Source organism: Cebus imitator, unplaced genomic scaffold (assembly GCF_001604975.1).
Source record: "Cebus imitator isolate Cc_AM_T3 unplaced genomic scaffold, Cebus_imitator-1.0 Scaffold208, whole genome shotgun sequence".
In the NCBI taxonomy this organism is placed as follows: Eukaryota; Metazoa; Chordata; class Mammalia; order Primates; family Cebidae; genus Cebus; species Cebus imitator.
Window position 1 is genome coordinate 2,388,022 of NW_016107523.1, and position 13,949 is coordinate 2,401,970.

Below are 13,949 nucleotides of genomic sequence, written 5' to 3' on the forward strand. Positions count from 1 at the left end.
AATGGGGTATTCAAGGGTGAATTTATAGTGGCTGGGGACCTATTCAGAAGTAAGTAAAACTAAATTTTCCCTATTCCTGAACTGAGATCAGAACTATTTCTACCTCTAGCAAAGACATACAGTCATTCCAGGCACTGCATTTTCAGAGAACAAATTGTTTTCTTGGCAAGGGGCAGTAAGACCATCAATTAGTAATTCTACATGTAAAATAGCTAAACTCCTGTTCTAAAGGAACTGAAAATTGCAGACATAACCATTAACAAATAAGGTTAGTTATATACAATTTTGACCAAAATGCTTGTTTGCCGCTGGTATTTATTATAATAAGAACTGGAGAAAATTATCTATCTATCTCAAGAACATGTGCTGAGCACCCGTAAGTTGTAAGACACCCTACTGGGCAGTATGAGATTATACTAATTTGGGATTTCCTACTGATGAATTGAGAGAGAACAAGTACAAACACAGTATACAAAGGAAACAGTGACATGAAGACAGGTACACACAGCAGTGCTGGGAGGCTCCAGGACAGGAGAGGGAGGAAGAGAGAGATGGGTTAATCAGGAGATACTCTCTGCGGAAGATTGCCCAGGTCCTGACTGACATCTGACATTGATTAATTGATATTCTATCCTAGTGTTTAACAAGTGTTCCATCCAAAAAGTCTTCTGTAATATTTAACTTCACTTCCTTCAGCTTCAATTTATGCACATTTCTTTTGTCCTCCCATCAAGAGAGCTAAACAGCAGACAGTAACAAAATGGTTTATATTAATATACCTGAAGGATTTTCATCATGCTTCTGTATTCTCCAGACTGAAGAAAAGCAAACAATAACAAAAAATAATTTAATCATTCTTCAAAAGGCCTATTTAATTTGACTCATTAATAAATAATAAGCCTTGATACTGTGCTTAAGTGTTTACTCTTTGGAAAAAAATAATTTTGACAGTGATGTAGAAAGAATTACTTGATTTCTATTTCAAAACAAAATTTTATATCCAATACTCAAAACAGAATTTTGTAAAATAAGTTTATAAAGTAAAATGAATATTAAAATTATTGAGATTATGAAAGCTAAAACTAGTGTTTATTCATATAAATTATGTTAATTTATATGAATTAACATAATTCATATAAATTATGAATTTATATGTATTTATATTTCATTAATTTATATGAATTTATATTTTTACTTTTAAAAGCAAAATGCTCATTATTGCATTTTACTTTTTTGAAAAGTAGAAAGTTAATGCCTGTGTTTCTGTATGAGTATTATTATATAATTCAAGAAAATACTGGATTAATTTTTTTTAACTTTAGTGTTTCACATCTGTTTCTTTTCTCTGCACCAAAAGTTGCTTTTTTGTGCCCTTATGTACCAGGCAGAAATTGATCTGCAATACATGTGGAGTCTCCAAGGGTATATTTAAATTTAGTAATTTTATTGCTAACTGTGAAGTTAATCTGCACTATATGGGTTCTTTTCCCCCAGGAAACTGAAATCGCAGTTCAAGCTAAACAACCGGATGTGGAAGGGATTTTGTCAAAAGGACAGCATTTGTACAAGGAAAAACCAGCCACTCAGCCAGTGAAGGTAATGAAGCAACCTCTAGCAACATCCATTACCTCATAATGGGTTATGCTTCCCCGGTTGTACATTTGCCATTGACATGGACTATTTATAATCAATGAAATAACTTCTAAGGAAATATTGGCCATACGTAATAGCATAGGCAAAGCTGTCTTTTTGATCAGCATATCCTATTTATATATTGTGATCTTAAGGCTATTAACGAGTCATTGCATTAAAGGACTCATTTCTGTCCTGGTGTGCTGCCATCAATACAGAAGTAGTCCCACCTTCAAGGTAGACTAAATTCTTTGGGGCTTTATTGCTTTGCTTGCCAGCCTTGATGCTTTTCATATTGTTTGGTTTAATTCAAATCAAGCTACTGCATCATACTGTCTGTCTCCAACAGCTATAAAGAATCACAATATGGTCTGTGACCTTTCTTTTCTCTGTTGCTCTTTCTCATAAAAGAGGAAAATCGGCATTCAGGCTTCAGTATTTTATTGGGTCAAGAATTTTTAGTGAAATGTCATGTAATTGCTTCTTCCTTTGGCAAAAAGCTGGCCTGAGATAAAGCTTTCTACTTTTTTTTCTTCTCCATATGCATGTTGAAGTCTATGGCACATTTGTTCGCAGGCTATTACATAAGGAGGGAGATGGAAAGCCAAGTCAGTTTTCAAAAAATAGCTAATCAATGCCTCGATTTGCAAATGAGAGTCCAGTACTAAATACACTATAGGTATTTAGCTGTAGAGAATACGCTATAGAGAATCAGCAATAGGTTACCTGATTCTCTGTACCTGACCAAAATTATAATGGTTCCCATTATGATGCAGGTTCCTGAGATCCTGTAATCGTGGCTGTTTAATGATCAGTCTTGGGTTCTCAGCTAATGTTGCCGGCTTGGCTACAATGAACTTCACCCTGATGTTTAAAACTGCTCAAAACAGTTCAGGTCAATAACCTCATTATACATAACCAGTTTGTCCTTGCAAACAACATTACCATGACTTAGATTCTGTCTGTAAGGTCACTGCTTAGTTTCCCTTGCACTTGCCCCAAGCTTCATTCCTAGAAGATTGTTTGTTTTCCTTAGAGTTTACAAGAGACTTTTCCTTAGGTAAAGTTGAATTTTGGACCTGAGCTTAATGTCCAAACACCAGACACTGAAAAGCACAGGTTTATCTGTCGATATCAACATATATTTATTCAGGAATATATTGCAACCACTCCTAAAATCTAGAAAAGTAATTTGTATCTAGTTCAAGCCCAGTATGATAATATTTCATAAACTAACAATGTGCCACTTAGGAGGGCTAGAGGATGTCCTGAAAGCAGCAAATTTCAGAGTTTCTGTTGATGTTCTGAAGAAAGCCAGTCCCCAGAGCAGTTAAAGGGTGACTTTCATTGTAGCAAGCCATGAAATGCAAGTTCTATTCTTTGTTGATCCTCAAAGACTTTATGCCTTATCCTGTATGACTCTGAACTAAGGTTTGCCACTAATTGTTAGAGATCACAAAAGTATATGTAATTTGGCTTTTACTTTTGTGCCTTTGAAAAAGAGAGAGATATCTTAAAAGCCAGTGAAAAAATGTTTGCTTTCATTACATATAAAACAATCCAAATACTTGATGCTAACTTATCATACCTCCACCCACACACTCAACTACTGGGCCATTTTGAGATCAGAACTAGGATCTGCCATGCCTGATCATATCTGCTTTCTGCTGATGCATTAGTGATGCAAAAGGAGAATTATTTTTCTGGAATAAAAAGAAAGAACCAGGAGTTATTGTTTTCCTTCTCTTTCACAACTCTTAAAACCACTTTTTTGTAGCAGACGACACTGTTCTTTCCTTTCTTTTTTTATTTTTTCCTTTTCCCTGCTTCCCCATTTTCTCTCAGTTTGGCACATTGAGAGAAGCTGAACTTAAGGGAAAATTTATTCCTGATCTACCATTGCTCCCTTGAATTTGCAGAAGAATCAACATATCAAGTTGGTCAGGTATGGTGGTCCATGCCTGTAATCCCAGCACTTTGGGAGGCTGAGGCAGGCAGATCACCTGAGGTCAGGAGTTTGAGACCAGTCTGGCCAACATGGTGAAATCCCTTCTCTACTAAAAAATACAAAAATTAGCCAGGCATGGTGGCAAGTGCCTGTAGTCCCAGCTACTCAGGAGGCTGAGGCAGAAGAATGGCTTGAACCTGGGAGGTGGAGGTTGCAGTGAGCTGAGATGGCTCAGTTGCACTCTAGCCTGGGCGACAAGAGCAAAACTCCATATCAAAAGAAAAGAAAACAAAAAAGAAACAAAACATATCAAGTTGATGGGGCAAAAATGCAAGACTGACTTGGGAATTATGGGGTGTGAAAAAATAGTTGACTCATGCACAAGTTTTATATGGACCATAACCTTGGAAACATCTGAAGATTAGCTGAGGTTTGTGGTTGCCTGAAACTAGAGGCTCAAAAAATGACCCCCCAGTTCTGAACCTGACATCCAGCAATACAAGGCAGAAAGCTGTGAGAGCTATTTAAACCTCTACATGGATCAAATATTTATTTTTAAAGATTAGGGATGATTTTTCTGAAGGAGGCTCCATTGCTCTGATAGAACATAAACAAAGCCTTTTTCAACTTTGAGTCCATACGTCAGAATTTAAAATTTGTCCTATTTCTCATGTCTTGTCTTCACTCTAGGCTTTCTTGCCTCTTAATAGAAGAGAAAATGAGTCTGAGTAGCCTGCGGCACATTTTCATGAGAGAATTGTTTCTGTTTGTGTTTTTGGGGGGAGGTGCATTTGGAAACTATAATAATTATGAAGAAAGTGATATTCTTTAAAAAGAAAATGAAAATTCTTCATGATGTACATGTAAGATCCAGTATTTAAATGGATAATTAGTATGTCCACCGCTTGTAGACATTCTAATTAAAGACACATCAGAGAATGATTATGTTTCTTAGGAAATTGACTTGTCTATTGGCACCTCCGCATTCTGCATCAGACAGCCTGTCTGTTCAGCTCCTACGCTCACCTCCCAAGCGGAGTTCTGATTGGAAGCTGGGTTCATCCCTGTTCAGTTTCTTTCCTTTTCCTTCTTTTCTTTACTTCATCAACTTCTTTAAGATTTCTTTTAGTTTCCAAGATGGTATTTTTTTAGTTCCTTTTTTCAAAATCTCTGACTAACCAACTTCTTTATTTTCTTTGAGGACTTCCAGCAAAAGGTCAAATACATATTATGAAATAATACTCCTAATGCCATATGTGTAGTACTAATCTCTGCTGCAAAGCAACTGGAAAAATCTTAGATTAAATATCTATTCATCTTTGTTTAGCACTTTCTCTCTCTCTCTCTCTCTCTCTCTCTCTCTCTCTCTCTCTCTCTCTCCCTCCCCCTCCCCTTCTCTCTCTCCCCCCCCCACACACACACACAAACACACACTTTTATTTATTGGTATGATATTTCTTCATGTTAACTTCAGCAATTATTGAAAACTGACTATATAAGTTATATAAATTGTTTAAAATGTTGCTAAAGTTATAGTTTTGGCAATATATTACATTAATGCCATAGATGAGATTGTTTTTAATGTGTTCCATTTTTCCAGAGTAATAACTAGGTCCTCAATAGCACCCCATTTAGCAGATTTAAAGCAACAAAAACAACTGCTATTAGTAACAACGATGTAAACAACTACAAAAGAAATAAACCGTTTGTTATTTGATTTTTATTATAAAATTGTTTTTTTAACTCTTTTGAACTTAAGTATTTAGGTGCCATTTTCTTGTATTCATACTCATTTTTAACTTAAGCTGGAAAATGACGCTTTCTGTTAACTTTTAAAAATTTGTTTTTATATTTTCAATGCTTACATCACCTACCATGTATTAGAACTGAGAGCATTAATGAAATTTTAAATGTCTTGGTTACTTTCTAAAGTGATAAAATGAAGCCAGCTGGTTTGCTTTGCTAACTTTTTATATTATCAAAAATGTTACTTACATAAACCTAGTAATATATTTTACTTACTGCTCTTGAATTATTTTTAAATGTAACAGAAAAAGGTGTGAAGAACTTTCTGTATTTGGCCAAAGGGTTCCATCCCAACATTTAACATAAAATAATTGCTGTAGACAAATGGTCAAGAGGCCAATTATAATCTTCCAGGCATCATTTCCTCAAATATGAGCTGCAAAATGACAGCATCATTAGTCATTTTCAATTACAGTCAATCACAACCAGGGATGTTTCATTTTCCCAGCTGTTTTGTTGTTAATTAACTAGATTAAGCTGTTTTTTTTTCTCCCAATGAGTTTGTTCTACTGCCAACATCAACATCTTAACATTTCTAAAAACTTCCTTAGGGTTTATTTTTTTGCCTAATGATCTTTAATATATTACTCACAACAGATGTGCATCTTAAGATTTATTTACGGTATAGCAGGTCGAATGGTATTTCACGGGTCAAAATGTTGCCGAAATAAATATAATTACAATTAAGATAATACTTGGATTTCATAAATCATTTGCCATGCATACAATCTCATTTACTTGGTGTAACTTCACTTGTAGCAACAGAAATCAATAGAGGGATAACAGACAGAAATTGTCCCCTCAAATGAACAAGTCTATTTTGACTGATTCAGTGAGCACAATTTTCATGCCAATAGCACCAGAATAAGTTGGGAGAGGACTTCTAGAAAGACGATAACAATGTTAGAGGTATTTAATAATTTATAAATAAATGCATAGCAGCATTTTATTTAAAAAAAAAACACACAAGTTTGCTTTACAACTGAAAAAAAAAAGTCTTGGAATGTAAGAGGTTGAATAAATGCTAATCCTAGTGCATGGACTTGAAGAGAGCTTCACTTTCCCAATGAGAAGAGAAAAAAATGATAATAGATTTTTGGGCAACTTTTTAATATAAATATTTAGAAATATGGACAAGATTGTCAAATGCCTAATTGCATTCAATGTATTAATTGAGTAGCATTTCCATATTTGCAATCTGACATTTTATAAAATAACACACTCATTTAGTAATATCTGGCACATTTATATTTTATGAAAAAATTTCATTCAAATGCCTTGTGTGTATATTATAGAATTCTAGAGCTCATACTCTGAAAGCCCTCTGGCCATGACTGCTAACAACATACTTGTAATAAAAAAATTAAGAATATTTACCTTATTGCAGCAAGAGCATAAAATACTTCAGAGTGTGGGCATCTCAGTAAGAAGGTGTTGGAAAAAGTTTCTTACAGAGTTCACCTGGCTGCATGATACTAAGGAGGAATTCAGAAAGTAGAAGCCATATCTGGATTAGATGCTTACAAGAAATAGAGTCAATGCAGTGATTAGGTATCTTAGTGATTATCTAAAAGATGAGGAGATTAAAGTAGGGCTAAACACGTCATTGGTAAAGGACTAGCAATGCCTCATATTAGTCATTTCTGTGATATCTGAAAGGCCTTGTCTCTACCTTGTTTCAAACATGGTCATGGGATGACCTTGTGTCTGCCTAGTTTATTTTCTATGGGTGTTTTTCAACATCCCTCTGGGACAATCATGGCCTAGCTAGCTGCCAGCTGCCAGCTACCAGCAGGTCCATTTTTCACATTCTCAATGCTATCACTGAAATTTTTATTCCAAACTTCCATATCCATTCACAAAATATTAGGAAAACACTTTTTCATTTGTCTTAGATATGATTTTTTAAAATTTCCCAATAGACTAACATATTGTTTGTGCTTTTTAAATTGTTTGGATTTTTAATAAATTCTTTAAAAGACTTGTTTAGAGTGAACTGGCCATGAGTGATTGTGAAGTTGTACATTAGGAATAATTGCTGAAGATTTATCAACTTTCTTTGCCTCTCTTTTTAATTAACCAAATTATGTCAGAACACTTATGTAAGCATCACATCCCTTGAGGTTATTTTGGGCTAATATACAACATTGTGGTTCAGAATAAAATAATTGAGACATAAGAGGTAAGTATAAAGGCTTCAATATGAGCTGACTTTCTTTTCTGAGAGAATATTTGAATGAAAAATCTCATATATTCAGTAGCTCATGCAGAAACTAGGCAGGCATTTTAGAGATTCGAATTTCACCTCTGGTCCTCAGTTGTATTAATTACACTTAGAAAGACAGACAAAGAAACATAAATGTTTCAATTACAATATTCAAATATATGTCTGTATATATACAGCCGTAGGTAGATTCCTTTATTTATTTGGTAGTTATTAATTGTATGCCAAGCATTGACCCAAGATATATTTTTAAATTTTGAAAATCTCAAACTCAAATAGAGTTTAAAACTATATTCTAGTTTACTTTTGTAAACAAATAAATGTTATTTTTATGATTGTATTAAACAAATACATTATTTTTCCTTATCATTCTACATCAAATAATATCTATTTCTAGAAGGTTTTTTCCTTGTCTTAATGATAGAAAACAGAAAAATCATTTAATATTTTTAAAATATACAAAAACATGAAGCAAGAAAGCACCCACAATTATAGCTACCTTAGGAAACTTATTTTTATTAAATATTTTTATTTTTAATTTTATATATGTATAATTGTACATATTTATTTGTGGGATACAAGTGATATTCTGCTTATTTTTTATTATTTCAGTAGTTTTTAGGTACAGTTGGTTTTTGATTGGATGAGTTCTATAGTGGTGAGTTTTGAAATTTTTAGTGTACCCATTGCCTGAGTAGTATACGCTGTACCCAATAAATAAAATAGTCTTTTATCCCTTACCTCTCTCCCAAGCTCCCCACTTAGAGTCCCCAAAGTCCATTATATCACTCTGTATCTCTTCATCCTCATAGCTTAGCTCCCACTTATGAATAAGAATATCTGGTATTTAGTTTTCCATTCCTGAGTTACTTCACTTGGAATAATGGCCTCCAGCTGCATTCAAGTTGCTGCAAAAGGGATTCCTTTTTATGGCTGAGTAATATTCCATGATGTATGTATACCACATTTTTTTATCCATTCATTGGTTGATGGACACTTGGGTTGATTCCATATCTTGCAATTGCAAATTGTGCTGCTATGAACATGCATGTGCAGGAATCTTTTTCATATAATGACTTCTTTTCCTTTGGGTAGATATCAAGTAGTGAGATTGCTGGATCAAATGGTAGTTCTACTTTTAGCTCTTTAAGGAATCTCCATAGGGTTTTCCATGGTGGTTGTACTGATTTACATTCCCACTAGCAGTGTATAAGCATTCCTTTTTCACCCATCCATGCCAACATCTATTGTTTTTTAACTTTTTAATTATGGCCATTCTTACAGGGGTAAGGTGGGATATTTCATTATGTTTTTAATTTGCATTTATCTGATGTTAGTGGTGTTGGGTATTTTTTCGTGTTTGTTGGCGGTTTGTATATCTTCTTTTGAGAAGCGTCTATTCATGTCTTCTGCACACTTTTTCATTGAATTACTTTTTTTAAAATTTTTCAAACAAACATTTATTTGATGTTGATACGTTTTTTTTTTTTTTTTAATTTAAAATGAGACAAATCCTTTTGTGCCTTTTGAGGTTTCCTTTTAAGCCACATGCCTATATTATCTATTTAAAGAATAACATTTTTAAAATAAAAAGAATAATCTAAGAACTGTACACATAGGGACAAGCCATAAGCTGCACCAACTGGATCCTAGATTCTCTTTCCCCAAGTGTAGCTCATTCTTGGTTCTTTGGATTACTTTATTTTCTTGCTGATTTGTTTGAGTTCCTTGTAGATTCTAGATACTAGTTATTTATCAGATGCATAGCTTGCAAATATTTTCTCCTACCCTGTGGGTTATCTGTTTAATATGCTGATTATTCCTTTCGCTTTTTAGTTTAATTAGGTCCCATTTATTTATTTTTGTTTTTGTTCCATTTGCTTTTGGAATCTTCATTATGAATTTTTTGCCTAGGCCAATGTCTAAAAGACTTTTTCCAATGTTATCATCTAGAATTTTTATGGTTTTAGGCCTTATATTTAAGCCTTTGATCCATCTTGAGTTGATTTTTGTATAAGAAGAGAGACAGGGATCCAGTTTCATTCTTCTATATGTGGCTTGCCAATTTTCCTAACACCATTTATTAAATAGGGGTCCTTTCTGCAATTTATGTTTATGTGTGCCTTGTCGAATATCGGTTGGATGTAAGTCTTTGGCTTTATTTCTGGGCTCTCTATTCTGTTCTGCTGATCTAAGTGCTGATTTTTATGTCAGGATGCTAACGTTTTTGTAACTGCAGCCTTGGAGTATAATTTGCAGTCTGGTAGTGTGATGGATTCAGGTTTGTTCTTTTGGCTTTGTATTGTTTTAGCTATATGGGCTGTTTCATGGTTCCATGTGAATTTTAGAATTGCTTTTTCTATTTCTATTAAAAATGATTATGGTATCTTGATGAGAATTGCACTGAATATGTAGATTGCTTTGGGAAGTTTGGTCATTTTTACAATATTATTTGCATCCATGAGCATGGGATGTGTTTCTGTTTGTTTGTGTCATCTATGATTTTTTCAGCAGTGTTTTGTAGTTTTCCTTGTAGAGTTTTTTCACTTCCTTGGTTGATTATGTTCCTAGGTTTTTTAATTTTTTGCAGCTGTTAAGAAAGGGATTGAGTTCTTGCTTGGCTTGGTCTTTGTTGGTATATGGAAGTGCTACTGATTTCTGTTCATTGATTTTGGAACCTGAGACTTTACTGAATTTGTTTATCAGATCTAGGATACTTTTGGATGAGTCTTCAGGGTTTTCTAGGTATATGATTATTTGACAGTTTGTTGACTTCCTCTTTTCCAATTTAGATGCCCTTTATTTCTCTCTCCTGCCTGATTACTCAGGCTAGGACTTCCAGTACTATATTGAAAAGAAGTGGTGATAGTGGGTATCTTTGTCTTTTTTTAGTTCTCAGGGGGAATACTTTCAACCTTTCTGCTTGCAGTATGACATTAGCTGTGGGTTTGTCATATATGGCTTTTATTACCTTGAGGTAAGTCCATTCAATGCCTACTTTGTGAAGAGTTTTTATTTTAAAGGGATGTTGGGTTTTATCAAATGCTTTTTCTGTATCTATTGAGATAATCATATGATTTTTGTTTTCAATTCTGTTTATGTAATGTATCACATTTACTGATTTGAGTATGCTAAACCATCTCTGCATCACTGGAATGAAACCTTCTTGATTATTATGTATTATCTTTTTGATATGCTGTTGGATTCTGTTAGCTAGCATTTTGTTGAGGATTTCTGCATCCATTTCCATCAGGAAAATTGGTTTGTAGTTTCCTTGTTTGTTATGTCCTTTTCTGGTTTTCGTATTAGGGTGATACTGACTTCATATATTGATTTAGAGAGGATTCCTTCTTTATCTTTTGGAATAGTTTCAGTATAATTGGTACCAATTTTTCTTTGAATGTCTGGTAGAATTCAGCTGTGAATCCATCTGGTCTTGGCCTTTTTTTGGCAATTTTAAAATTACTGATTCAACCTTGCTGCTTGTCATTGGTCTGTTCAGGGTTTCTATTTCTTCTTGATTTAATCGAGGTGGGTTTTATGTTTCCAGGAATTTATCCATTTCCTCTAGATTTTCTAGTTTGTGTGCATAAAGGTGTTCATAGTAGTAGTGAATGATCTTTTGTATTTTTGTGATGTAGGTTGTAGTGTTTCTGGTTTCATTTCTACTAAAACTTATTTGAATCCTCTCTCTTCTTTCCTTGGTTAATCTTGCTAATGGCATATTAATTTTGTTTATCTTTTCAAAGAACTAGCTTTTTGTTTCATTTATATTTTGTATTTCTTTGTTTCAACTTCATTTAGTTCTGCTTTGATCTTTGCTATTTCTTTTCTTCTGCTGGCTTTGAGCTTAGTTTGTTCTTGCTTCTGTAGTTCCTTGAAATGTGACATTAGGTTGTCAATTTGTGCTCTTTCAGAATTTTTGATGTAGGTATTTAACATTATGAACTTTCCTCTTAGCACTGTTTTTGCCATATCTCAGAGGTTTTAATAAATTGAGTCACTATTATTAATTTCAAAAAATGTTTTAATTTCCATCTTGATTTCATTGTTAACCCCAAAATCATTCAAGAGCAGATTACTTAATTTCCATGTGTTTGTATAGGGTTCCTTTAGGAGTTGATTTTTAGTTTTATTTCACTGTGGCCTCAGAAGATAGTTGATATGATTTTGATTTTCCTAAATTTATTAAGACTTTTTTGTGACTTATTATATGACATATCTTGGAGAATGTTCCATCTGCTGATAAGAATGTATATTCTGCAGTTGTTGGGAAGAATGTTTTGTAAATATCTCTTAAGTCCATTTGTTCTGGGGTATAATTTAAGCCCATTTTTTCTTTGTTGCGTTTCTGTTTCAATGATCTGTCTAGTGCTGGAAGTTGAGCATTGAAGTCCCCCACTATTATTGTGTTGCTGTCTATCTCATTTCTTGGGTCTAGTGCTATATTTTTATAAAGCTGACAGTGCCAGTGTTAGGTGCATATAAATTTAGTATTGTAATATCTTCTTGTTGGACTAATACTTTTATCATTATATAATGTCTTTCTTTATCTTTTGGTTACTGTCATTGCTTTAACATCTGTGTTGTCTGATATAAGAATAGCTATTCCTGCTTGCTTTTGGTTCCCATTTGGGTGGAATATCTTTTTCCACCCTTTTAACACAAGTGATATTTTGATATAAGCATATAATATATAATGATCAAATCAAAGTGATTGGAATATCTATCACCTTAAATATTTATCTATTTTAAATTAAAAGAGGAAAGCTATCTTCAGAAATCACTTTTTCTTGTAATTCCTGTTCTTCATAAAGAAGAAATTTTATAGTTTGATATGGTTGTCTTAACAGTTAATGAATATTTTCAAGCAAAGCATATACAATAGCAAATAATGCTCAGCTGCAAAATTCACCTATGATGAAACTAAATTTTCCATTTACAAAAAAAAAAAAAGCACTCCCAAAGTTTCTCCATTTTGGTAGAATATGAATCCACTCTGATTGTTGGGTTTGGAGCTCTTGTGTGGAAACCGTGGACCTGCAGCATAGGTATCATATATTCAAAGGTTTATAATTATGGAGATGTAGTCATGAATAGGACTTGATAACTATTATCCCACTGATTTGCTATTTTGGGATTTAAGTACATATTTGATTTCCTTAAATTTTCTTATAGATTATTAACATGTATAGCAAATTGTTACCTTTTACAGGTTTTTATTGAGGATTGCTTAAAGTTTATTATATGATGAACACCTGACTAGTTACAGCCAAACATTTTTTGTTATGCAAATGAACTTTACAGCTTAATTGGAATGATGAGAGAATTGAAAATATGGGAAAATGCCAAAAAAGTGAAAAGCAAAATGAAGCAAAACAAAAAAGAACTTGTATAATATATAAACAATCTATTTCAACTCTGCAGTACACCAAATTCTTGAAAAAAGTAGCAAGATTGTTTTTGTGACCAGCCAAATCAAAAGCTGTAGTCATTTCATAAGTAATATTATTTGTTAATAAATATAAAAGTTTGGAAATTACAGAATTTTGAGCTTATTGGACCTTTGACCCATTGCAATGTCCTCAGATATTAGTGGTACATTGGGAGTACCATTTAATCTTAAAAATCCGTCTCTTCTAGTGTTTAGGTTCTGATGTCAGGGCGGAAAAATACCTTCCATGAGTGATGACTTTCAAGGGTAGTTTTCCTGACTAATCAGAGGCATTGAGAATATTTTCTGTTTGCTTTTTGGTTCAATACTGATTTTTAATAAATAAAAAAGTTACATTTATTGATATGCTAGTAAATGTTAACATCATGCATTCTGGATAAAAACATTGAAAGCCTTGATTTGGCTTGATGTCAGACACAATAGGCATAACCTCAAGAGCACTGATGATAGTTAAGTTAAATTAGGAAATGATTAATTCTTACTATATATCATCTTTGTTCTTAGCACAGTTTATTTGATATATATGTAATTTAATTTATATTAATGGTTATGCTTAATAACCAATTAACAAAATTACTGAAATGTAACAATAATATCTCTATTTCCATTTCTTTCCTGCTTTATCCTTTTAAAATATGTAATATTATAAGTTTATTTTAAATTTATAGAAGCTATATTGTGCTATAAATGTTGTTTCTTAGCTTTTCAAACATTCATAATTGTGTTTTAAAGATTCATCCATGGCTGGGCGCAGTGGCTCACACCTGCAATCCCAGCACTTTGGGAGGCCAAGATGGGCAGTGAGTTCAGGAATTCAAGACAGGCTGGCCAACATGGTGAAAACCCATCTGTACTAAAAATAGAAAATTAACTGGATGTGGTGG

The 13,949-nt window shown here is 33.3% G+C and overlaps 1 protein-coding gene across 9 annotated transcripts in view; it reads left to right on the forward strand.

Annotated features, from left to right (window-relative positions):
• The window catches only part of DMD (dystrophin), a 2,133,401-nt gene that overhangs the window by 1,388,832 nt on the left and 730,620 nt on the right, over positions 1–13,949 (forward strand). For all 9 annotated transcript variants that reach the window (XM_017548497.2, XM_037745683.1, XM_037745686.1 and 6 more), the window contains one exon: positions 1,495–1,596. In XM_017548497.2, the coding sequence (XP_017403986.1) occupies positions 1,495–1,596 (102 nt within the window). The remainder of the gene's footprint in view (positions 1–1,494; positions 1,597–13,949) is intronic.